Source organism: Macaca fascicularis, chromosome 12 (assembly GCF_037993035.2).
Source record: "Macaca fascicularis isolate 582-1 chromosome 12, T2T-MFA8v1.1".
Lineage (NCBI taxonomy): Eukaryota > Metazoa > Chordata > Mammalia > Primates > Cercopithecidae > Macaca > Macaca fascicularis.
The window spans coordinates 74,261,093-74,287,522 of NC_088386.1; the positions used below are offsets into that span (position 1 = coordinate 74,261,093).

Sequence of the window (26,430 nt, forward strand, 5' to 3'; positions counted from 1 at the left end):
ATTTAATGAACTGAGCAAAAATGAAGAAAAGAGGGAAACAAATCATTCAGTTTATACATACCTTCATAGACCTCCTTTTGAACTTGAATTACTTCCCTTTCTTGGTAAGCCTCTTCCCACTCTTCCTCCCCTTCGTCATAGCCTTCTTCCCTTTCATAGTATTCTTGCCCTTCTTCAAAATCTTCTTCCCATTCCTCATGAACTTCCCTTTTAGCTTCTACCTTGGTCTCTTCATAGTATTCATCTGGTTCTTCATAATAAGGTTGTTCAAATGGCTCTGTGTATGGTTCTACCTCCAGTTCGTCATAAGGTTCTTCGAAAGATTCAATGAAAACTCTCTTCTCTTTGTGGACTGCTTGCTTTTTCTCATACACAGCTTCTTTTTCTTTCTGAACCTCTTGCTTTCTGGTTATAGTCATTATTTTTACTTCTTCAGCTTTAGAGGATACATCAATGATTTCAGGACCTAAAATAGATAAAGAGACTATTAGCACATTAATTCTATCCATCCAACTGCTTCACTAAACAAAAATCTACCTAGTTAAACAACATCAGTATTTCAGATCTATTTTATTGAGAATCCTTTTTTTTTTTTTGTATTGGTTCCATTTAAATTTTTGACTACGGAACACAGTAGAGTATCAAGATACATTCTACTGTTGATTTGAGGATTTTTCCAGTGTGAAAAAATGGATTCAATAAATATTATCAAATGGACACAACTTCCATTATTCCATGAGAGCTCCAGTTTGCAGAACCCCTAGTTTCTTCCAGTGGAATAGTTTTAACATTCGATAAGTTTATGGAATTTATATTTAATACTTAAACAGTTAACCTTTTTAAAAAGTTCTGATTATGATTTCAAACACATTTCTAATTTTAAACCTACATTTTTGACTATTGCATAGGATCCCTTAGTCATTTAATAAAAACAACATTTAAAATTATGTAACCAAGTTAATTAGGTACTTTTAGATAACAGATTTTAAAAGTTCTTAAGGGCTCTCATTATTTATATGACTCTTAACATTTGTGTTAACTACAATTAAAAAACTAAGGAATGGCCCCTCCTTTTGAGCCCTCACTGCTTCTTTCTCTGAGACCATTGCACAGAGGCAGCATAAACATCTGCCTGGGTTTCTTTTCCTGGGAAAGGGGCAATATGAAATAGCCATCATTTCTAATGCTAAATTTAACACAGCAGAGGAGACTCCACAACTTTGCAATAAGCTGGAAGCCTAATATTTAAAATAAGAATAGTCAGCAGAAGTGCAAATCTCAGGAATAAACAGAATAAAAATAATTTCTCTTTATTTACCTTTTGCTGGAATTAAGGTAGTAGGAGGTGGAGGCTTCTTGACAAGCTCTGGGAGTTTAAAAACATAAAAATGGGTATTTATTTTTAGATTACATTATTACTAATGTTTACTAATCCTGCACATCATTGTTAGTTGTTTGTAGGAGCTATGACTACTACAAATACACCAGCCTTTCCAGGAATCATAATAATGCTTTTATAATTTCCAAATCTAGCTCATTAGAAATGCTATGCAATGCCATATTAACAAAAAACAAACATGCAAAAGGCCAAAGTTTGATTCTAGTTTAGATTGATTTATAATAAGTTAACATTAAGCATGAAGAGAATATTTAATATGTCCAATGCTAAAAATAATGCATTAGACATTTTCAATTATTAACTATAAAGTTCACGAAATATCCATGCTTTTTGAGTGTCCTCTTATTCCATGATGTTTCACAAATGACCACTCAGAAAAGTCTGAATGATAAATGATGCCTTGTGCTTCCATATTTTCCTTCTTTATGGAGGATGCTATACTCTAATCTTAGTCGAATGGGTTAAAACTATTTGTTTAAATTTAGTTATCCAACTGTTTTCCTAAAAATCTCCCAGGATATATTGAAAGTTAAAGTGATTTGAATTGATCCTCCTTCATAAAGTATTTTTTCTTCAAATATTGATATTTAGATCACCTAAATCAGGAAGGACACTGAGGTAGGTTGCAGCAACCTCTTAAAATTAGCACCAACCCTTGCTCTTCTATTGATGGGACTTTATCAAGACCAGCTGTTGGGCACTTCCATGTTCATTACAGCATTATTCACAAAGACCAAGTCATGGAAACACCCTAAGTGTCCATCAATGGATGAATAGATAAGGAAAAGGTGGTACGTACATACACAGTGGAATACTATTCAGCCTTATAAAAAAAAGGGAATTTTGTCATTTGTGACAACATGGATAGAATTGGAGATTATGCTAAGTGAAATAAGCCAGGCACAGAAAGACAAAGACTGTAAGTTCTCACTTAGATGTGGAACTAAAAAGTTGAACTCATAAAGTGTAGAATGATGGTTACAGAGGCTGGGAATTTGAGGGAATGGGGAAGTGTTGGTCAAAGGGTACAAAATCTTAGCTAGACAGGAGAAATATGGCTTTTCTTGAGATCTGTTGTACAGAGTGGTGAATATAGTTAATAATAGTGTATTGTACATTTCAAATTCGCTGAAGAGTAAATTTCAAATATTCTCACCACAAAAATGTTAAGTATTTGAGGTGATGGATATGTTAATTGGCTTGATTTAATTATTCCATATTGTATTCACAGATCATAACATCACTTTGTACCCCGTAAATATATACACAATAGTAAATCGTCAATTTACAATAAAATAAAAAAGAAAAAAAAGAATAGCTGTTGGACTTCCAGGCAAGACCTTCTTTAAATTATCATCCAGAAAAAACCAGTATACACTGGTGTTGTCATTGGTTCCCAGGGGCTCAGGAGGACAGGAAAGAGAAAAGGGAGAAAAAAGGAAGTTGAGAAAGAGAGAGTGAGGACTGAGTCAAAGAGGGTGAAAGTGAGTGAAGGGAGAGGTACCATTTTGTGATTGCAAATTCTTACCCTTCCTTCACCCTCCACTATTTAGGATTTAGAAGTTTTAGCCAAGAAAAAAGTATTAAGACTGCTTTTTCATTAATTATAATACCTTCACGTGGTGTCACCTCTTCTTTGGGCTTTGCAACAACTTTTTTGGCATCTTTCTTCACAGCCTTTTTGGTAACTAAAAAATAATAAAAAGATTTCTGGTATAAGTAACTAAAATGCTTTCAGGAAACTCGGAATTTCATTGAAATATTTTATTTTTCCAAATGTTGATAGTAGTGAGCTTCTGCACATTACTACAAGATATTTGTTTTGGAAAGATCTAGGACTAGATGCAAAAAAATTGTTTTGGAGGGATATAAAAAATGTACTGTGATCTTACGTCTTCACTGATTTTGTGTCTGCTGAGAGTTAAAGTTTTCAGAACATGGGGTGTGAATCTAAGTGATATCATAAATAGAAAAGTACACATTTTCATCCTTGTTTCACTTAGGGATGAACACAAATATGTTAGGAGGAAGAGTAACAAGTGGGTTTAAAGTCCTTTGTTGTGCTGCTGTTATACCTTAACCACATTTCCTAATCATACTTGATTATGGCCTCTCGTATTCATGAATAAAGAACACTCTCTTTTAATTTTTAAAACATTATTTAACTTCTCAAGTTTCACAGTGAGTTCTCAAACTTAGCCATGTCGATACTACCAGTCAAAGAACAAATCATTCATTAACATAAGTTATTATTTTTGACAACAGAAATAGAAATGGAAATCCAATTTATGATTGTTGATTCTTGTTCCTCCCTGTTCTCACAGCTCGATAAAATGTTTATGTTGGTATGAATCATAAAAATGCTTCTCTTTGTTAATGAGGTTGCATTAGTCACAAAATTGGAAGTTTCTAACTGAATTTCCTCTAAGACTGGCTTGAAAAATAGGTCAAACTTTTAATGCCAATTGTAGTGGATGTTAAGGGCCTACCATGTCCACCCCTTGAATCTACTACAGTAGTAGTGACTTAGCTATAGAAAAGTGTGATTTTGACACACAGAATTTTTTTCTGACCATGCTGGGAGAATTCTGACAGCATTTCTGAACTCCCTATAACTCCAGAAAGTCCCAGGAAATCTGTTGTCTAATTTAGTTGAGAAACTTTAGGACACAAATAGTACAATTTCTCTGCTGAATATTTGAGAGGAGCAATTCCTTGGAACGCTTAAGATTTCTTTATTGGTGAGATCATGCCTTAGGTACAAAAGAAGTCAAATATTTCATAAGTATTCTAAATCATATTTTTTGTAACAAAATAGTAAAATTTAAAGAGTAGTTAATACTACAAATTGAGAAGAACCACAAGCTATAATTTGCAATTTAACTGTAAACTACTATGGTTTATTTCCATAAGCTGCACTAGAAATTGGTTCCATTATTCTTTTTGTTATACTTAGTAGTTAAGAAAATACGAAACATAAAATTAATTCTACATTAATGTTTCAGTAATTCCATTAAAATAAAATATTTTAATAGCAACATAGTATTTTGTTTGATGATTTTCAGAGTTTTAAGCACATGACTTACACATTTAGTTAGCTAATACTTTGAGAAAATAATTTACATTTTGAAAGGCAATTCCACCTCTTGACCACTAGAGGGCCAATGTGTTGTATTAAGCAACATTTTTCGGGTCAGCAGAGTGAAATTCTTATTTCGACGTCTAGGTAGATGAGGTATAATACCTTCAATACGTTTTGCTGGTGGTTTCTTTTCTTCGGGTGTTGGTAGCAAAAGGGGGATAGGAGGAGCAACCACAGGAGGGATTTCTGAAGAAAATAAATGCCGTTAGTAACATGTTTTAGTTTCCTATTTTGCGTAAAATATAATGAATAGTCTCATGCCTTTCTTTCAGTACTTCAAAGGTATTATAGTACCAATTCATCAATCAGAACAAATAAAAGTAGCATCTATTTATTACTGGAACTACTTTTTTTTTTTTTTTTTACTTTAATTTCTAATTGCTCACTGAAGAATACAACATGGAAGGGTTTGTTCTGACTCTGCTGCAGTTTGGGCGTTGGTATAAAGTTTTGTACAGATTCGTAGTGCTAGAATATTGCTGCTCCAAGCTCAGATGCTGAGGTTCTGGGTCTTACCTTCTGGTGGTACTGCTCTAATAGGCATGGTTGGGATTGGAACTCTGGAGTCAGGAATATCTGGAAAGGGACATGTAATGATAAGCATAGAGAGACTGAGAACAAGCTATTTATTAGACCCTAAGATATGTCAGGCATATCTAATGGAAGAATCTAATATACAGACAAAATAATATTAGTATTCTTTTGTATGCAGCCACATAGGTAAGTTTTGTTTGCTGTCAAAATTTGTTTCATTCTGTGGCCATTCTATTTGGCATGATTCTAGCATCAGCTGAGTGAGACCTTATTATCTCTGATTTGCCATACTCACAAAGTTTAACATTTTATTATTTGACTGAAAGTAATTTGACTGAATAACACTTTTATTGAAAAATATTTTATCCAAAAGAGAAAGATATCTTATACGTTTTAGTTTGGCTTCTGTGATTTACAAAATTATGCTGAATTTATTGTAAGCAAGGATTGATTTTTACAAAACAACTTACCAGGAGGCTTCAGCTCAAGTTTGATTTCTGCAAAATAAAAAAAAAAATGATATTTTTGTGTTGAGAATGGTATAGGTAGGCTACGGGTTTCAAAGATGGCAGGGTGGCTTTCAGATGGCGCTCCCTCACCTTTCGTCGTTAGGTATAACTCTGCCGTGCTTCTTGCTTCACCTCTTGGCTCCAGCCGAGCGATGACCGAGTAGACACCTAGGGAGAAAAATCATCCAACTTTTGTTTTCTGATATGTTGCAAATAACACTTCTTTACTTCAATATATGTATGTGTTTATTTACACTTGTCTTTTCTAAAAAAGCATTCTAGATAGAATTAGAGCATGAGCGCATACAGGGTAGAAATACAGAAAACAGATGAGCCTTCAATTATACATTCACTGGAAAACTGTCAATGAAATCACCTTCATCGTCTGGGGTCACGTTGTGGATGGTCATATAATGGCAGCGACCGTCATTCCTGAAGTTGTACTTCTGGCTCTCTGTCAGTTCTGTTGGTCCTTTGTACCATGTTACAATGGCGTCATCAAAGGACACTTCACACTCGAAGGTGGCAGACTGATGCTCACTCACCACAATGTTCTGTATACGCTTTGTAAACTGAATTGGTTCAGCTGTTTAAGTACAAAGAGAGTTCAAAGCTAGGTTATATAGAGAGGAATTTCTTTTACTTGCTTTTGCCTCATATACTTAAAATCTCCATCTTTGTACCCAGTTATAAAATAGCAAGAAAAGTTCAAAAATCCAAAATGAAAAGAAATGCACACTTCTTTGCATCACTAACAAAAAAGTATCCCAATTCTTAAGTGTATTCCTGCCGGACGAATGTAGCAAAGTGTAAAGAAATTATTGTGAGTCCTTAAAATATTTACATAAAGGACATATTAAAGAGAGCTTATGACCCGAAGTCAAATTAAGTTTTAAAAGTGTTAGGGTACACAAACTTAATTGTACTCTGTAACTTATTCCTCTGTGAAATTCTTTCTTGCCTCAGTAAAATGATTTCTGTTACTCAGGATCTAGAATTGTTTATCTAATATGTATAACTTTTCTTGTAAAATAATTTCAAACTCAATAGGAAATCTGCACTTCTAAATTTCACAAAAAAATTTTAGAGTTCGGAAATCTGCTAAGTACATAGGGGCACAAATAAAGGATCTGTGTGGATGGCAGGAGTGTTTTCTAGAAGAGGACGGAGGGGAGGGTCTTATACGTATAACAGTACCATAAAATCTTAGAAATCACAGTACTCTGGTGAGCTCTATTTACTAAATAATTATATTAAAAATATCAATTATTTAAAAAATAATTAGTACTTGCAGCTGGACCTTTACTTTGAAAATCATTTAAAATACAACCAGTCACTGATATTCATTGTAAGGTAAGCTAGAAAAGTTGACATGTTTATGTAAATCGAATGTCATATATTTGTGTTTCAGCAAATACAAATGGGCACCAATAGTTGAAAGCAGATGCTATTATAACCAAAATTTTTCTCAATACAGTTTGAGGGTGTCTTTGGAAAATGCATATAATCAATTAGGAAATGAATGTTGTTGCTCCTAAATTCTGAGATTTCACTTAATTTCAGAGATTCAGAAGGTTGAAACATGATCTGAAAATGAAATAAATATTTTTTGAAAAATAATTGCTAATTGCACATGACATGTTAATTTTATCTACATAATTTTGTACAGAGAAAGTCAGACTATGTCCTATAAACAAAGTATCAATTCCTAACCAAGATCCTCCAGATTTACAGCTATGAGATCTTGTCCTTTCCTAGATTTCTTTCTACAATCCTAGATATGAGAATCATGAAATTTAGACTTTAGACAGAAATTACTGTTAAAGATTATGTCTTAGACTAGATTAAAATCTAAAAGAATGACGCAAAAGAATTGACACTCATTTGAATATTTCCCGTGTGCTTCTGTATGAACTTTGAGATGTGAGTGAATACTATGAGAACGTGTGTTGGGAAATAAGAACACATGACCACTTTGGTGTGTATCTAAAGGCAGGGCTGCAGGCGTCCTGCACAACATTTGCCATTGACCTATGCTGCACCACAAGGACTCCACAGTGTTTCACGCACCTTCGATTCTGAGTTCTGCTGAAGTTTCAAGGTCTTCATATTTGCAGGTGTACTGACCCTGGTCTTCTGCTCGAACATCTGCAATGGTCAATTTGTGGACTTTGTGTTCCACTTCTGTTTTATGTCTACCTTGGGGTTTAAGGATTCTGCCATTTCTGAACCATTCAGATTTTACATTTGGTACAGAAAACTGGCATGTCATGGTGCAAGTCTGGCCTTCTTTCAGAGTCACATCCTGAAGATGCCGTTCCCACGCAGGCTCTGTTCATGTGATACAACACACATTTTGTTCAGTATCACACGCAGATGTGCTCAACAGTAATTTAAATCTCACAAGTATTTCATAAGCCTTTTCTAACTTACCAATTACGGTTAGTTTAGCGCTAGCGATGTGTGGGCCACAAACCAATCGATAATTGCCCTGGTCTTTAAGTTGACAGTTTTTGACTCTGAGTGTATGTCGGTCACCATCGATGCTTATTTCAAATTTATCACTGGGTTCCAGTTTTTGAGTTCCTTTGTACCATGAAAGCTTGATTTCTGGATAATTAATTTTAATGTCAATTTCAAAGACAGCATCATTATCTTTCAAAACTGTCTGATTTTCGATGTCCTTGATCAGAGTGACAGGCTAGGAGAATAAAGAATTAAAATACATTTGTTACTCCTTCCCTTATAATAATACTCAATCCTAACTTGTTCATTTTATTATCAGCATAATTCTTTTTACCTCTGTCTGTGACAGTCTTTGCTGAATAAATGATACAAGTTCCTCAAATTCCTTTTCGTCTTTCTCTGACCTCTCTATTTCTTCAATTTCCTGAGAAGAACAAAAATGATAGGTATTACATATGAAACAAAATTTGATTTAGAGGATGCATGACTATATTCAACTTCCATTCTGGATGCTGTTTAGGTCATATTAAATGATGTCATATAACTATAGGATTCTGGTAATTCAAAGGGAATGTGTGAGATGTTTTAAATGTGACTTTTTTAGGATGATGCTATATATGAAGGAGCATACCAGTCTATGTGTCTCTTCTTCTTGGCTTTGCTTGAGCAGTTCAAATGCTTGAAGAAGACCTCGGAAGTCAGTGATTCCATACATGCGGGCATATTTTTCATATTCTTTAGGATCAACATTTTTGAGAAGTTCCATGATATCAATTTCCTCTTCTTCCCCAGCTTTCTTTAAGATTGGAGTCCTAAATAAAATTTAAGAAGTAAGGATAAATCACCTGTCTTCTATTTATTTTTAATTATCTATCATCATTCAAAGATTATGTACTTCATTAAGGTTTTCTTGTTCTTTATTCAATAAATATTAATTTTACCATGTTAGCTGTGAAATAATTTTAAAATGTGGGTTTGGAGATGGAGTGGATTAAAATCAGATGGATTAGGACCATTGTTATAAAATATAGACATTGGATCAAAAATTTTAAGAAAGGAAAGAATAATAGAAGTATTTCTGTAAACTTCATAACCAAAGAGCCTAGTTAATGAATTATAATATCAGAAAAAATAATAATAGCAATGGAAAACTTTAATAATAGAATAGTATACATCTCATGGAAAAGATTTATGGGAATTGAGTGTGGATTTAATTCAATAATTATGTTGAAAAATAAACTATATTGAAATGGATGATAATTATGGAAAATGTTTAAAACAGTTGTTTTAGAGAACCATTCATAACATAAGAAATTATATATAGAAACAAAAATTTCATACCTAGGCACAGACAATACTAGGGTTTCTTTAGGGCATTTCTTTTTGTTTAAAAATCTTAATAGACATTCACCTCATTCTTAAAACTTTCTCTTACATTCAGAAATTGATTCTAATGAAACAAGAACACCCAGATGTTTTTGCTTATCTGCTTCTGTTAAAATGTCTATATGCCTATGTTTTTTAACAATCTGAATCATGAGATGGATGGCCCATGCCTTTTGAGAGATTCCTTTTGTGAATGGGACATTACAGTTGTCCCTCTGAATGCATAGGAGATTGGCTTCAAGAGGCCTGTGGCTAGATGCTGAAGTCCCTGATGTAAAATGGCATAGTATTTGCATGTAACCTATGCACATCCTCCTGTATACTTCATCTCTAGATTACTTATAATATCTAACACAATGTAAGTGCTGTGTAAATGGTTGTTATGCCGTCTTGTTTATTTGTATTTTTAAAATTTTTGTTCTTTAAAACTTTCCACTGGGGCTGGTTGACTGTGGATGTGGAACCCGCTTACACTGAGGGCTGACTGTACAATTTGTGGTTTTTATTGAACTCACTTTTTCAGCATTGCTCTAAGATCGCCTTCAATTTTCTCTTGTTTCTTCCTTTCATCCACCTGTAAGTTAACGTTACTTTCAATTTCACCATGTTTGTTAAATGCCACACATCGGTATAACCCAGAATCAGTTTTTGTGGTGTCTCTAATCTCCAGTTTTGCTTCATCGCCTTTTTGGTGGATGAAAACACGACCTCCTTGGTTCAGCTGTCTCCACTTCCCTTTTGTCCATTTAACATTTGGGATTGGGTCACCTCCAACTTTTGCAATGAAGGTTGCAGTGGTTTCTAAGGAATAAGGAAGACAAATGAATACAAATTTAATTTTCTAAAATCAGTTCTTCCAAAATTAAATCATAAGTAAAAGGTACCAGATAGATGAAGATGTACTTCTCAGGAAGTACACTTACTTTCTACGACTCTGATACTCTGAGGTTCTGACACAAAAAAGAGCCTTCCATCTACCGCAGCTTTCTTGGCTGCTGGGGCCACAGCTGGTTTGTCTGAAAAAACGTTTACATGTTTTGTTACTACAATCACCTCAGAATTGTAATAAATATCCCCCTTTTTAAAATAAGCCTTAGGAGGTTGGCAGTGTGATAAGTAAGTACTGCAGAATTCTCTTCCTATGTAACGGTGGGTTACAGAAGATAAAGCAGCTTCTCAGACATTTATGCTAATGATAGCTATCAAAGGTTGAACTATAATCATGTTAGTAGTGTCAATATTTTTAGACCTGGTTTTATTTTTTCCAGGTGTATCACACCAGCCTACTTTCTATCACATTATTATAGCATCATTTTTGGAACTGCATTAATTAAATCTTACTGGATATGGTGAAAAGAGGTTCAAGAAGAGTGGTAAACTTGTAATAATTTCAGATACTTTGTATTGACATTATTTCTGTTAAATTATCTAATATTTCAATTAAAATAAGGAGCCTACAAATTGCAGATGAGCAACAACTGATATTTCTAAAAATCTGATTCCATTTCTAGTGAAATTGTAATAAGCAAATAAACATGAGTGGTGGCTGGCTTGAACTGCATAATACTTCTGAGGTGTCTGTACCTTTAATGGTCACTTTTGATTTGGTAGTGTCACTTCCAGCCACATTCGAAGCTTTACACACATAATCTCCCGAATCTGCTTTAGCCACATCTCTGAGTTCCAGTACAGCTGTCCCACTAGCAAAGCTGAAGCTGCATCGGTCTGAAGGCTTTATTTCCCTGCCAGCCTTCAACCACTGGATCCTAATTGGCTCAGATCCCTGGACATGGCAGCTGAGCTGCACGTATTCTCCCTCACTCACTGTTACTGGAGTAAGGTGCTGATCAAATACAGGTGGCTTCTTAGGTTCTGGAATTGAAAAGGTATTTTCATGAGGAACATAAAGGCAAAAAAAGTATTAAATTCCACAAGAGAAACAAATAAAGAGAAAACCAGTTTTGCCTCTAACAGGTAACACTGGTTGCTGTAGTAGAACAGAATTATGTGTCTGGTTTATTCCTCTCTAAAGACAGTAGTTTAAATTTGTTGGATTTTTAAAAACGATAAAGGTTTAAAAACAAGCAAAGAACACATGACATGCTGCCCACAAATTGCCCCAGCATCTGTGTCCTGACTAAGCACTGCAGACACTGGCAGTTACTATAAACTTCTTTACCATGTAGCACACTATTAATTCTCTCAAACCTGTATACAGCTGCGTTTTTGCTGAACCCTGAAAATGAAGGGCCTATTTGGGAATTCTGCTTATCTCCAGCAGCAGTGATTGCTACCCTCTAGGAAAGAAAGCTAGCATCTGAGTAATACATGAGCCCACATATTTATATGTGATTTTCTCTGATGTTCATCTTTAGCTTTTAAATGGAGCCACAGTAGCATTTAAAATCCAATCTTAGCCCAAAGGAATTAGGAGTTGAAGTTCAGTATTTAACTGAAGACCAATGATGAAGACTCGATGAGTAACATGATAGGAAGGCCATGTACAACTCAGTAGTATATAATGATTTTGTTCAATGGTTCTGAGACCTGTACCTAGAAAGAATAAGGCCTTTTTTTTTTTGTTATTGCAAAGATTAAAACTTCTGATGTCTACCCTTTAAAAAATTTTACAAATAGCTTCAGAATTCTATAGAAAGCATTTATCTGCCGTGGTAAAACCATCATGAATGTAAATCATGAATATAAGCCACTGCTAAGTATATGTTTTTCATTTTATTAAATGTGTTTTAAAACTAAATGCATATAAATTCCATTAAATGAGTGATGAAATTGGAATTTTAAGACAACTCAGTGATATTTACTTATGAGAAATATCAGTCTATTAATAATAACTTACTATCTGTACACTGTGAGATAATCAACCAGATCATAAGAGTTGGTAATCAATTCCAAGCTGCTCTAAGAGTTTAGTTTTTAATGTGATTTTGATGAAGCTATGTTGTAATTACTGGAAGCCGTTACAGTGAAGAGAAACAGATAAAGATATCCTTAAACAACATAGTCTATTTCATTGTCTCAAGCTATGATTGTGTATTTAAATACATCTTCCATAATGATATGCAATGTTTTCTACCCATTATTTTTCTTTTTGGGCAAATGTTACCCTTTTGTCTGGGATTAATATTTGTTTGCAGATCCAAAGCTTTGGGCAATATACATTAAAAAATAATCCTTTAGAAATACACTTAGAAAGGAGAAAGTTTCAGACTGTGATATAATGTATAACTCAATAATAGTCAAGTGTGATGTTTGGTGATGAACATTAGAAAAAATTAAAAACAAATGTACTTCATAAAAATATATGTGTCACGTATGCACACATTTCAGAGTATGCTGAAACTTCTAACTACTTAAGGGAATTTGGGGATATGACTTAGAAACCTAAGATACTAGTCCATTAAATGACACCTCCTTTGGGAAGACACATAATTAAATTACAATAATTTATATTTTTGGTAAACATGTGGAGTGATAAATACACAGTTAAATAATGTGTATTTATATTTGTTATAACTTACATGGTCAAGATATCATAAGAAATGCACATGGCTATATAACAGGCAGTGAAGAAAAACAACAGGTTGGGGCTGTGAGGATAACTCACCTTTGATGACAATTGAAGATGTGCACAGAGCAGAGCCTGCATCATTGGACACTTTGCATGTGTACAAACCCGCGTCGTTCATGCCTGCTTTCCTGACTTGCAGCACTAACGTGTTGTTCTTGAATGTTATTTCACAGTTAGAAGTTGGTTGTATCTCTATATTATTTTTGTACCAGGCAACAGTTATAGGTTGGGAACCAGCCACACGTCCCTCAAGTTTAAAAGAATTCCCTTCTGTTTCTTCTACTGTCTCTGAGAGTTTTTTAGTGAAACTTGGTGGGATGAGCCGCTCTGTAAGAAATTGCAAGGATATATGAAGTAGAATCCAGAAGCAGATTACTAATATGAAGCTTTTCAAGGAAAAAATCTCATATTTTTAGTTAAAAATCAAGGCTAACCAACTAAATACACTATATCAGTGTATGTTCCTAAACATTTCAGTCTCCTTCTACCAGCTTATTCTAAACTGTTCTTTGACTTACAAGGTGGGTGATAAGAAATAACTTATGGTCATTTACAGAATCACAAATTTGTAAAAAGAGGGGGTAATCTCAGTATCATATGGAATATATAAAGTTTTAGAAATATAGATTATAAGCTGGGTGTGGTAGCTCATGCCTGTAATCCCAGCACTTTGGGAGGCCAAGGCGGGCAGATCACTTGACGTCAGGAGCTCCAGACCAACCTGGCCAACATGGTGAAACCCCGTTTCTACCAAAAATTACAAAAATTAGTTGGGCATGGTGGTGGGTGCCTGTAATCCCACCTACTCAGGAGGCTGAGGCATGAGAATCACTTGAACCCAGGAGGCAGAGGTTGCAGCGAGCAGAGATCATGCCACTGTACTCCAGCCTGGGTGACAGAGTGAGACCCTGTCTCGAGAAAAGAAAGAAATACAGATTTAAAAAATGACTTCTTCTCTAGATAAACTTATTTCCTCGTAAACGTTTTCTTTTCATTTGTTTAAAAATGTCCTAAATTGCATTCATCATCATAAAAACTACACCTTCAGGATATACTACAAAATTACACTTTTGTGGGATCACTTATAAAATAAATGATACCTTTTATATTCAGCTGAGCTGTGCACGAGTCTTTTCCCACTTCATTCACAGCATAGCAGGTATATTGTCCAGAATCTCCTTTGTCTACTTTGAGGACTGTCAGGTGGGCGCTGTTTTCCAGATAACTAATCTGGTAGTTTCCACCACTTCGTATCTCTCTGTTGTCTTTGGCCCAGCTGACCTTTATCGGTTGTGTGCCTGTGACGTGGCACTCAAAGTCAGCACTTTCTCCCACCACAGCATCCACAGGGGCAAGACGGATATCAAAGAATGGTGGGTTCTTCCCCTCTAATAGTAGAGCAGAAAGACAAGGTTTCAGGCTCAGTATCTGGACCGTGTCAGTTTACTGAAACAGAAATTTCTCCCTAATTTCACATTTGATTACAATACTTTAATTATAGAAATAAAAGTGTAAGAATCCACAAACCTGTAAGAATGAGCCGGGCACTAGAAGAAGCAGAGCCTATAGGGTTTGTAGCTGTGCAAGAATACTGGCCTGCAAGGCTCCGGTCAGTTTTAAAAATATTGAGTGTGGCTGTATTGTCTAAAAATGATGTCTGTACATTTGGGCTGTCTTTCAATGGCTTGCCATCTTTATACCAAGACACAGAGATAGGTTCTGATCCACTTATGGCACAATCAAAAACAACTGGCAGTCCAACTGTTTCTTGAACATCTCTCAATTGTCGAGAAAATGATGGTGGAAGTTTTTGTTCTGTAGGAACAGAATAAAAGTAACAAACACTTTAATTTACTAAATGCTCTTCTCACAATTATATATATACAAAATGCATGTATATATGTGATTTCTTTTAAAAATCAGGAATTACTAACGTCTCTTGAATTAACTTGGAGATAAAGAAAAGCATATAGATTTCTGGAGCAAAAGTATCACTCTGAGACCAACCCTTATGCACAGTAGGTGCAAACCAATCTGAAAACCAGTAAAGCAATTGGTTGGCTGAAGGCATGTCTCTGGGCAAGCAGCAGATTCCTGTAATTTTAAAGACTGCCTTCTAACAATTTGCATGAGATACTTATGGGGTGGAATTAAAAAATATATGATCACTTTTAAAAAAGATTTAATTATAGAATCAAATGATTGCATAATCCTTCCAATTAAAGATTTAGTCATATTATCTCTCTCTGTAAAATCCACAGAAAAAGATAAGCCACTAACTGTAAATAGGATTACTTAAGCAGAATATTAAGACTTTGGAAAGATTTTCCTAAAAACAAGGCCTCCCCAGACATTTTAAATCTTGTTCAAAAGAAACACAAATTCGTTCACTTTAAAAATATTGCCATCACCTTGAACGGTAAGGAAAGTTGATGCGGAAACTTCTCCTACGCTGTTTTCAGCTTTGCAGATATATTCTCCACTATCATTAATATCAACCTGGTTGAAAACCAGTGTAGCAACATTATTCCTAAAATGCATTTTGTAGGTCGTAGTGGGTCTCAATTTTGTATCTCCTTTATACCAGGATACCCCAATTTCAGGGGTTCCAGCAAGCTGGCATTGTAGAGAGGCAGAATCTCCAACAGACACCTTAACCGGCTCCAGCTGCTTGACAAAATACGGTGGTTCTGCAGCCAAGAGAGATAATCAATCAGTGATGAAGGAGATGGGCCAGATCATCGATTGCATACAAAGGTAAGAATGTGCAATCATGACAAACCTAGTATGAGTATTTGTGCTGAACAGGAATCTTTTCCAGAAGCATTTTCAATGTAGCAGTTGTATTGTCCTGCATCCTCTACTGTGCTACTTGGAATTTCCAGGATTGCCGATTTTTCAGTTGTAGTTATATTACACCTCTGAGAAGGAGTTACATTTATGCCATTTTTCTTCCAGACAACAAAAATGGGAGGAGTTCCAGTGAATGTACCCTCTAGGATCAGGGGTTTTCCTTTCTCTATGCTGTAATCATTCAGCCTCTTCACAAATTTGGCTGGGGCTAAAGTGACCAAATTGAAAATATATCAATTGAAAATATCAAACACATATACATAGAGACATAGACACATCTAATTACTAACCATATAAATCTAGAAGAGCAGTCTGACAAACCTTTTATGTAGAGATGTGTTGTACAAGAAGCCTTGCCAGCTTCATTGCTAACTATGCAAGTATATTCTCCACTTTGTGATGTATCTACATCGAACAACTCCAGTTCAGCAACTGAATCCTCCAAGGACACGTTGCATCTGTCCCCTGGTACTACTTCACTGCTACCCTTGAACCAGCTAACACTGAAAGGAGGTGTTCCTTTTACGATACTGGTGAAAGTTACATTGGTACCAGTTAAAACATCCATGGGTTCAGGTTTCTGAACAAAAGATGGTGGTTCTAAACACAAAAGCATATATCAGAAAAGGTTTAGATTTGTGAATTGTTATGACAAACATGCTTAATAAACTGTGAAATGCAATTCATTTTACTGTTTTGTAAACTGACCTCTCACAGTCAAAGGAGCACTACATTCATCAGAACCAGCCATATTAGTAGCTATACATGTGTAGTCACCACTGTCTGATTCTTCCAGCATGTTCACAGTTAAAGCACAAGTATTATCTGTCAGGGTGGTCTGGTATTTCCTTCCACTGCTGATCTCATTTCCTTCATGGAACCAGGAGACAGAGATTGGAGGTGACCCATAGACTTTACACTCCATTACAACTGAGGAACCGGATAGACCATTTGTCTCTTTCAGTTTTCTTGTGAATGAAGGAGGAACGGTTCGATCTGAATGTGATACAAAAAAAAAGCAAAAACAAAGGACAACAGTTATAAAATGACTTGAAGAGAGAGCTGTCTTCTTGATGGAATATCCCTAGATCCATTTGGCTCTTTTGTGAGGGTATTAAAAAATCCTCTATGGCTTCACACTATCAAAAGCTTGGAGAATCAGTGGGCAGAATGTGATGGTTGACTTGCTAGGGATTTTATTCTCTCTTTGCCGTGAAGCATTATGTGGTGAATTATTTCAGCATAAAGGAAGACTGCTTTAACCTTATCCAGACACTATTTTTCATTCCTATCATCATTTTGGAAATTCCTCAAAAAGAAAGGGATATAACTTTTGAATGTGGTTTTCTTCTAATTCTACAGATGGTATTGCCTCTGAATTTGCTGATTCAGAAGATGTAAGACTCATGCTATCCTATAGAAGATGGAACAACCCATATACATTTATGAAAATCAGGAAATACATTATTATAATGGTGAAGGGAAAGCCCAAGAAATCAACCAACCTGAAACCTGCACTGAAGCTGTGCAGCTGTCTTTACCAACAGGGTTCCGCACCTCAAAACTGTATACCCCACTGTCACTCGGTGCCACCTTGATGATCTTAAGGCCAGATACTTTGTTGAAGAAGCTTATTTTGTATTTGTTGTCACTTGTTAGTTCCTTTCCATCCTTAAACCACTTAGTACTGAGTTCAGGGGTGCCAGCTACTGTACACTCCAAGGTACAGGTGTCTCCTGTGGTAACTTTTATGGATTCTGGCTTTTCTACAATTGTTGCAGGCTCTGGAATGAAATGTAAAAGATACCCATATTTTAAATTCAAATTGAAAAACTAAAGAAAACACAGATCCTGGTGAGTGTGTGCCTTGTATCTGTGATAACATCATCTTCGTACTAACCGAGAATGGATAGCATGGCGAAGCACTCTTGCATCCCAGCATCATTTTTGATCTGACAAGTGTATTTTCCAGCACTGGCTGGTTCCACTCTTGAAAATTGTAAGGTTGCAATGTTTTCTGAATAAGAAATCCATATGTTGTCACTTTCTCTAACGACTTCCCCCTTATCTTTGAACCACACCACTGAAATGGGCTCAGCGCCTTCAATGATAGTCTGCAGCTGAACTTCTTTACCAACGACAGTAGAAATGTCACTGAGCTTCTTCACAAAGCTTGGTGGTGCTGATGAAGAAAGAGGAAAGCCTGGGTTTTAAAATGTGTGGGACTGACAGCATTTTGCTCAAATCATGAATGCCAAGAATCAAACTAGTGATAATGTATCATTTCCATTTAAGAGGCATTTTTGGTCGATGCGAGCAGGGACACATTAAAGTTTATATTCAGTAGGAAAGTTGAATATCTCATCTACTCCAGCTTTCTTAATCCAATCAAAACCTAATGACAACATTATCTAAAAGGATATTTAGTAGGATTTAGAAACGGGATGCAGACTCAACAGAAAAGGACTTGGAAAGGAAACAAAGGGAAAGTGGAATAGGCTGTTAGTGATAAGACTGAGCTAGGGTGAAGGGGGCAACAGACTATTACAATTAGACGGGAAGTAGTGAGCAGAAGAGAATGCAGTCCATCTAACCTTTGAGAGTGATGGAACCAACGCAAGTGTCACTCCCCACATCGTTTGTGGCTTTACACTGATATTCCCCAATGTCTGCAGCATCAACATTCAGGATGTGGATACTGGTAAGGAAGTTCTCAGACATTATCTTGTACTTCTTGCCGCTCCTAAGTTCTCTCTTGTCTTTATGCCAAGAAACATGAAATGGGGGCGTGCCCTGAAGCTCACATTCAAGGTGAACATCAGCTCCTTTCAGTGTCTCGACAGGATGAGGCTTTTTGCGGAAAATGGGTGGTTCTAAAATTGGAAAAAAGGAAGATACGGATGTATTATGTAAGTATATAGTTAAAAGTAAGAATCAGTCTTCCACTCCATCGGAGATAGAGTGAAAAAAACACTTTCAATTCTTTACTGTGTCCTTTCCCAATTTTAAAACATCGTTGGAGAGTCAAATAGGGAGTTAAGAGGACAATTAAAGAGGAGGCGAATGTGAAAAATACACAGGTGGGGAGAGCTCTGACCTTTAACTTTTAAGGACGTGCTGCTGCTGGCACTGCCGGCTGCATTGTGGGCCTCACAGGTGTAGTCTCCACTGTCTTCAACACTGAGATTGTGCATTTCCAGCACAGCCACGGAGTCAACGAATGACATTCTGAATTTACTGCTCTCTTGAATTTCAGTCTCGTCCTTGTACCATAAAACTTTGATTTCTGGAGACCCGCCGATTTTGCATTCATACCTTGTAAATTCATCCTGTTTCACAATTCTTGAAGGTTCTAGCTTCTTAATGAATCTGGGTGGCTCTATGGAAACAAAAGGAAACACAAAGGGTAAGGGATGGAAAAGATGCATATAATTCAAGATGAGGTGGAAAAAATAATCTTTGCTAGAGAGGTCTTTAGCTCTGGAAAACAAATTTATGCAGTTCAAGGAAGAAGAGTTAAATGAAACCTAAATAGAAAATTTCTAAAATAAAATACGCTTGTTTTTGTAAGCATCCACATCAAGTATTATTACTAAAGGAAGGAGAAAAAGACGTTACTCTCTAATGTGCCGTCCTCTCCCAGCAAAAGAGTCCCTTCTCTAGTGCCAAGATCAGAGATAATAGCATGTATCTGTCAGTGGAAGCCCTCTGAGGTCCACGGGGAATGAGAGTTTCGTTACTGTCCTGTATGTGAACCAGTGGAGAACTATTTCCTAAGGCTGCAATGCTATCAGTTACATAGCATGAAGAGCCAGAATGGCAAAATGGGTCAGATATCCTAATATTTTTAAAACGCCATTTTCCTCTTATAGGTGTTAAATGGATATTTCTTCAACCTTCATAATTTTCCTCTGAAGTGTGCAAGAGTAATGCTTTCCTCATTAACTGAAGCAAAAAATTCAGGCATAGGGAAGTGAAAATGATTAGCTATATGTCATAGAGCAAATGGGCTGCTAAATCTAATTATATTTTAATTTCAAGATATTTATAAACCACCACCATCATAAAAACCCTTAAAAATACTCTAATGGACTCGACTAGCAGTCCATTGAGTAAACTATTTAATTGCTAACACTAGCAGCTATAAACATGTGGCAGAAACACATGACTGCCTTCCATAATAGCAGATACTGATCTACCTACTCCTCAGCCGCTGACGTCCACTATTATTTAAGTGGGGCTCATGGAGGAAAGTAAGTTGAACTTATCATTCTCATCTGAATTCTCCTTGAAGGGCTTGATAGTTTGGAGTTTTGCTATGCCTTAGACGGACAAAAGCCATTCATTTACTAAGTACTGTGGAAAACAAGTCATTTGCAATAACTTTGCTTTTTTCTCCTATGATAATGCCTTTCAAACTAGGATTTTCTCGCAATTTTGTAGAGTTTTGGTTGTCTCTCTCTAGTCTCTATTTTTAATCTCTTAAAATGGACTTTTGGTCCATGTTTTCCTAGTTTAAAAAAAATTTTTTTTAAGTAATAAAAAAATACTTGTCTCCATTTGGAAGGTACTTGATCCACTTGATCCATTTTAATCACTAGACCCTGGTCCTAAATGTAGCCCTCTCTCAAGCACACCCACCCTCCTATATTTTAAGATACTGAAAATGTAAAAGAGATCTTGCTCCTTCACTCTAACAAGTACCTTGTACACCCAGCTGAGCAGAACAAGAGTCTTTTCCAGCGACGTTGCTTGCATAGCAGGTGTACTGCCCGGCATCGCCTTTGCCTACTTTGAGAACTGTCAGAGTGGCAGTATTTTCTACCAAAGTCATCTTGTAGTTGCCTCCAGGGCGTATCTCTCGGTTATCTTTGGCCCAAGTGATTTTGATTGGTGCAGTCCCAGTTACATGACATTTAAAAGTACCACTTTCTCCAAGAGCAAGATCTACTGATACAGGTTTTAGATCAAAGAAAGGAGGCACTTCATGCTCTGAAAAGAATGAAGACCAACATGGTGATTTTGATTTCCATGCTCTCATATACACAGCAGAAACTAAATGGCGCCAGCCTTTTGGTGGCCTGGAGCAGTGAAGCTGCTTTACAATGAAGAGGGTAATGTGAGTTACTCACCTGAGAGAATGAGCTTGGCACTGGATGAAGCAGTCCCAAGAGGATTAGAAGCAGAGCAATTATACTGCCCTACGTGGCTCTGGTCAGTTTGTAAAATCTGAAGAGTTGCTACATTATGAACAAAAGATGTCTGCAAATTAGCATCATCTTTCAAAAGAACCCCATCCTTGTACCAAGACACTTGAAGAGGTTCTGAGCCATTGATGCGGCATTCAAATGCAACTGGGAAGCCTAGAGTCTCATGAACGTCTTTCAGTTTTCTTGCAAAGGAAGGTGGAAGTTTGCGCTCTGTAAAGAAGTTACAGATAATCCTTATTTACAAGTGAGAAAGCATCCACAACATATTTCAATCCATGAAAGTTTTGATGTTTTTAAGAAAATGAATCTGTTCACACACACTAGGTTAAACAACACCATCATCACCTTTGATAACAAGCACAGCTGAAGAAGCGACTGCCCCCACACTGTTCTCTGCCTTGCACGAATACTCTCCCACATCACTGTGATCCACTTTGTTGATTACTAAGGAAGCAATGTTATTTTTGAATTGCATTTTATATGCAGGAGCTGATCGTAGCTTTGTGTGTTCTTTATACCAAGAAATTCTAATTTCTGGAGTTCCATCCACTTTACACTGTAAAGTTGCAGGTTCTCCAATGGCTGCTTCCACATGTTCCAGAGGTTCGATGAAGTATGGTGGTTCTATGGTACAAAGGATGGTAATCAATCAGTCAGCCATGCCATGTAAAAGAGGATGTTTGAAGTGAAAGAGCAATACAAAGAGGTAGCTGTCAACACACCTAAGACAGACACCAGAGCTTCACAGATATCTTGACCGGCCTCATTTTCTATCAGGCAGCTGTACTGTGCATAATCCTCTATTGTGCTCTCAAGAATTTCCAGTATGGTAGATTTTTCTGTCATAGTAATACTGCATCTCTCAGATTGTGAAAGAAGATACTCGTCCTTTATCCAGCTCACTGAGATTGGAGGTGTGCCAGTGTATGTGGCCTCGAGAACTATGGGGCTTCCTGTCTCAACACTGAAATCAGCCAGTCTTTTCACAAAAGTGGCTGGTTCTATAGGGAGAAAACATGAGGGTAAAATTCATGTCTTCTAATGAAGACTTAGGAGAAATTTTAAAAGATGCACATATTGGGGGAAAAAGCAAACCTTTCACAAAAAGATGTGTGGTACAGGAAGCACTGCCAGCATCATTAGTAACGAGGCAAGAATAGTCTCCACTTTGCAATGGCTGCACCTCAAACAACTCCAGTTCTGTGACAAAATCTTCCAGGGAGATGTTGCATGACTCCCCAGGCACCAGTTCCCTGCTGCCTTTAAACCACTTGACCTTGAAAGGAGGGGTGCCTCTGATGACACTGGTGAACGTGAGGCTCATTCCAGGCAAAACTTCCACAGAATCGGGGGTTTGTTCAAAAGATGGTGGTTCTAGATATTGCAAGGTGGAAGGGGAGATTAAGAGAAGAAAGAAATCCAAGTGAGAAGTGCTTTTGCTCCTTAAAAAAAAGGGAGCTAAGACTAAACATGAAGACAAAATAAAGAAACTCCAGGGAAGGCAGACATCACATCCACATGAAAGAGGTGTTAGAGAAGCAGCAGCTTTTTCCCTGCACACTGACCTTGCACAGTCAGGACTGCTGAGCACTCGTCGGAACCAGCTACGTTGGCAGCCACACACGTGTATATGCCTGTGTCGGAGGGCTCCAACAAGCTCAGATTCAAAGTACAGACGTTTTCCGAAAAGCTGGACTGACATTTGGGCCCACTAACAATCTCATTTCCGTCCTGAAACCAGCCAACTGAAATTGGGGCCGAACCAGAGACTCGGCACTCCAAAACAATTGAGGCCCCCAGGATGGCATTCACGTCTTTCAGCTTGCGGATGAAGGAAGGAGGTACAATCCGATCTATGTGGGGAAGGGTAGTTTTGTGTTTAAAGAGAAGTTTTATTCTGTGCCCCTCCACCCCGTGGAAATATTGTAAATGCACAAAAATCTCATTCTACTCACCAGAAACATGGACAGATACAGTGCAGTTACTTTTGCCAACACTGTTTTTCACTTCAAAGCTATATAACCCTTTGTCACTCATTTCTGCAGAGGGGATTTTGAGGGAAGCTACTTTATTGATGAATGTAATGTGATGTTTGCTGTCTGCAGACAATTCTCTTCCATCTTTGAACCACTTGGCTGAGAGTTCGGGTGTTCCAGTCACTACACATTCTAATGCAAAAGGATTTCCAGTAGTGACAGTCATGGGTTCTGGCTTCTCTATGATTCTGGCTGGTTCTAAAAGAAGAAGTATTTTGCATTGAAAACAAAGTCACCTTTCAAACTCAAGAGTACAATCACTGTATTACTTGATAAGAGGAATATTTGAGGAAAATGATCATGGATCAATTAACTTGATATTTTTTCTCTGGCTGTGCTTTGCTACTAACCTAGTACAGTCAAGACTGCAGAGCATTCTCTCATTCCAGCATCGTTTTTGATTTGGCATATATATTTTCCAGAATTCGATGCTTCTGGACTCCCCAGCTGGAGGGTTGCAATGTTATCAATGAATGAAATCCTGGTGTTCTCACTTTCTCTGATGACTTCACCTTTATCTTTCAGCCAGACAACAGAAATTGGCTGGAAGCCCTCCACTATGGCCCGTAACTCAACAGCATCCCCAATAAGTGTTGAGGTGTCACTTAGCTTTTTCACGAATCGTGGAGGTTCTGATGAAAGAAATTTGTGATTAGAGGAAAAAATGTGAGAGTCATGGCCACACAAGTTATTAGTTAGGCAAGAACAGATAGAAGTAAGGGGCATATATTTTTGTGCCCATGTATACAAACCTTTGAACTTGACAGAGCAAGAACACGTGTCACTTCCCACCTCGTTAGTAGCTTTGCAGTGATATTCCCCGACATCGGAGGCTTCAAGGTTAAGGATATGAAGACTTGTATCAAAATTTTTCGAAGTGATTTTAAATTTCTTGCTGCTTCTAACTTGCTTTCGATCTTTAACCCATACTACTTCAAATGGGGGAGTTCCCGAAATTTCACATTGTAGAATCACATCAGAACCTTTAAGAGCTCCTACTGGAGAAGGCTTCTGGGTGAAAATAGGAGGTGCTACCAGAAAAAAGAAGATAAACAATGAGAACACTTGCTTACTATAAAGGAAGAAAAAATTAAATCTAGAACCTTGAAGACTGACTGGTGTGATCATATGACAATACATGTTGACACAAGAAATGACAATTCATTAAAACTTGTTGAAGAATTGCAACAAAATAACCTTAATTATCCTTTTATTTTGGAGCTCGTAACTTTGCTAAGAGCCCAAATCAGAGGAGAATAAAGAAATGAAGAAGCTTAGTGTGTCTAACCTTTCACTGTCAACGCTGTGCTGCAGCTGGCGTCACCAACACCATTATGAGCCTCACAAATGTAGTCCCCGCTGTCCTCAGCACTAGCTTCATTGATGGTAAGCAGTGCCACAGAATTAATGAATGACATGTTGTATTTCCAACTTTCATGAAGTTCACTGTCATTTCGGAACCACGAAACTTTGATTTCTGGGGAACCACTTATTTTACATTCCAGTTGAATGGATTCCCCCTGCTTTGCAACTTTTGAAGCTTCTAATTTCTTAACAAACTTTGGAGGTTCTAGTAAACCAAACAAAACAGTCAGTGAGGGATATTTATTATACATGTTAAAAGAGCTTGTTTTTGTAGCTGAAGATCCCATAAATTTATATTTAAACTGGTTTGTTATTAAGAATATACTTTCTGAGGATTTTGCAGTAAAATAAGTTATCTTTTAAGTTAAATAATCTCATAACATTTTAAATAATTTAGTTGATACTTTTTTTAGTTTGACTATGTAAGTTAAAACATAAAAGTTAATGTATTATAGATGTATTTGATCAACATTTAGTAATGATAAATCAGAATGCCATATAACAAGAAAGCATTAAAAAATGGACTAGACAGTTAAAACATTTAACAAATTTCAATTAAACAATACTTTTTGATAAGATTACACTTAGAGATACACTAATGTAAAGAACAATATAAAGAGAAAACACAACTTTGATTAATGTTACCTCCAACACTAATACACAAATTCTAACATGTCCAGTTAGTTTATCTCAAACACTTAAAAACCAAAGAAACATTTATAAGACAATTATGCAAACATGGTAAGGAACAAATATTGTGAAAAGCCATGGAATGATACCTTTTACACTGAGCTGAGCTGAGCACATGTCTTTGCCAACATCATTGGTTGCTTGGCAAGTATATTGACCAGAGTCTCCTTTGCCTACTTTAAGAATTCTCAAATGAGGAGTGTTTCCCACACATGTGATTGTATAGTTTCCTCCAGGACGGATCTCCTTGTTATCTTTTGACCAAGTGATTCGCATTGGTTGAGCACCAGTAACGTGACACTCAAAATCAGCACTTTCTCCAGCAATAACATCTATAGATACAGGCTTGATGTCAAAGAAGGGAGATTTCTTGGGTTCTGGAAGATGAGAAGAAAGGCAATGTGTGTTTTTTTTTTTTTTTTTTTTTTTTTTTTTTTTTTTTGCCATTGGTCATTTCTACTTTGACAATGAAATATGAAGTCACAGTTTGCAAAGAAAAAGTGTGACATGTGAACAGACCTCTTGCTGTGAGTCTAGCACTAGAAGATGCTGTTCCGAGTGGGTTGGAAGCTGAGCAAGAGTACTGGCCAGAGTGACTCAAGTCAGTTTGCAAAATTTTTAAAGTTGCCACATTATCTACAAACGATGTCTGTAGATTTTCATCATCTCTTAAAAGTACTCCATCTCTATACCAGCACACTTGGATGGGTGCAGAGCCATTTAATCGACAAGTGAGTGTAACAGGTAACCCCACAGTTTGTTCAATGTCCTTTAATTGTCTTGCAAAGGAAGGTGGGAGTTGGCGCTCTGTAGGGAGACACGTAATACTTAAGGCGTTAGGAGATGAAATGAGAACTTCACCATAAAGATACAAGAGTTAAGGAAAAAAGGAATTTCTTAATTTGTAAAATATCGTCACCTTGAATTCTGAACACAGTCTTAGAAGAAGCAGTTCCTATACTATTTTCTGCTTTGCATGTGTACTCTCCGCTGTCATTGAGGTTCACCTTATTAAAAACAAGCGTGGCCACATTGTTTGTAAAGTAGGTCCTGTATTCAGGAGTTGGCCGTAATTTGGTGTCTCCTTTGTACCAAGACACTGTAATTTCTGGTGTCCCAGCAACTTGGCATTGTAAAGAAACCGAATCTCCAACTGATGCCTCCAGAGGTTCCAGTTCCGTAACAAAATAAGGCGGTTCTAAGGAAGAAAGGCTCACAATCAGCAACTGGAATTAATGAATATCAAAGAAA

The 26,430-nt window shown here is 36.7% G+C and overlaps 1 protein-coding gene across 4 annotated transcripts in view; it reads right to left on the reverse strand.

Annotated features, from left to right (window-relative positions):
- TTN (titin) overlaps positions 1 to 26,430 on the reverse strand; it is a 273,759-nt gene that overhangs the window by 162,750 nt on the left and 84,579 nt on the right. For all 4 annotated transcript variants that reach the window (XM_045368331.2, XM_065526517.1, XM_065526515.1 and 1 more), the window contains 39 exons: positions 26,099 to 26,377; positions 25,699 to 25,986; positions 25,269 to 25,556; positions 24,413 to 24,694; positions 23,877 to 24,155; positions 23,475 to 23,756; positions 23,044 to 23,322; positions 22,654 to 22,941; positions 22,184 to 22,462; positions 21,811 to 22,089; positions 21,434 to 21,712; positions 21,011 to 21,298; positions 20,583 to 20,870; positions 18,976 to 19,257; positions 18,473 to 18,751; positions 17,779 to 18,060; positions 17,384 to 17,662; positions 16,587 to 16,874; positions 16,200 to 16,478; positions 15,808 to 16,086; positions 15,437 to 15,715; positions 14,553 to 14,840; positions 14,126 to 14,413; positions 13,062 to 13,352; positions 11,021 to 11,308; positions 10,360 to 10,452; positions 9,952 to 10,237; positions 8,682 to 8,862; positions 8,385 to 8,474; positions 8,018 to 8,285; positions 7,655 to 7,915; positions 5,961 to 6,170; positions 5,675 to 5,752; positions 5,546 to 5,572; positions 5,058 to 5,117; positions 4,644 to 4,727; positions 3,013 to 3,087; positions 1,319 to 1,366; positions 62 to 466 (listed from right to left, as the gene is read on the reverse strand). In XM_045368331.2, coding sequence (XP_045224266.2) covers positions 62 to 466; positions 1,319 to 1,366; positions 3,013 to 3,087; positions 4,644 to 4,727; positions 5,058 to 5,117; positions 5,546 to 5,572; positions 5,675 to 5,752; positions 5,961 to 6,170; positions 7,655 to 7,915; positions 8,018 to 8,285; positions 8,385 to 8,474; positions 8,682 to 8,862; positions 9,952 to 10,237; positions 10,360 to 10,452; positions 11,021 to 11,308; positions 13,062 to 13,352; positions 14,126 to 14,413; positions 14,553 to 14,840; positions 15,437 to 15,715; positions 15,808 to 16,086; positions 16,200 to 16,478; positions 16,587 to 16,874; positions 17,384 to 17,662; positions 17,779 to 18,060; positions 18,473 to 18,751; positions 18,976 to 19,257; positions 20,583 to 20,870; positions 21,011 to 21,298; positions 21,434 to 21,712; positions 21,811 to 22,089; positions 22,184 to 22,462; positions 22,654 to 22,941; positions 23,044 to 23,322; positions 23,475 to 23,756; positions 23,877 to 24,155; positions 24,413 to 24,694; positions 25,269 to 25,556; positions 25,699 to 25,986; positions 26,099 to 26,377 — 9,246 coding nt within the window. The remainder of the gene's footprint in view (positions 1 to 61; positions 467 to 1,318; positions 1,367 to 3,012; positions 3,088 to 4,643; positions 4,728 to 5,057; positions 5,118 to 5,545; positions 5,573 to 5,674; positions 5,753 to 5,960; positions 6,171 to 7,654; positions 7,916 to 8,017; positions 8,286 to 8,384; positions 8,475 to 8,681; positions 8,863 to 9,951; positions 10,238 to 10,359; positions 10,453 to 11,020; positions 11,309 to 13,061; positions 13,353 to 14,125; positions 14,414 to 14,552; positions 14,841 to 15,436; positions 15,716 to 15,807; positions 16,087 to 16,199; positions 16,479 to 16,586; positions 16,875 to 17,383; positions 17,663 to 17,778; positions 18,061 to 18,472; positions 18,752 to 18,975; positions 19,258 to 20,582; positions 20,871 to 21,010; positions 21,299 to 21,433; positions 21,713 to 21,810; positions 22,090 to 22,183; positions 22,463 to 22,653; positions 22,942 to 23,043; positions 23,323 to 23,474; positions 23,757 to 23,876; positions 24,156 to 24,412; positions 24,695 to 25,268; positions 25,557 to 25,698; positions 25,987 to 26,098; positions 26,378 to 26,430) is intronic.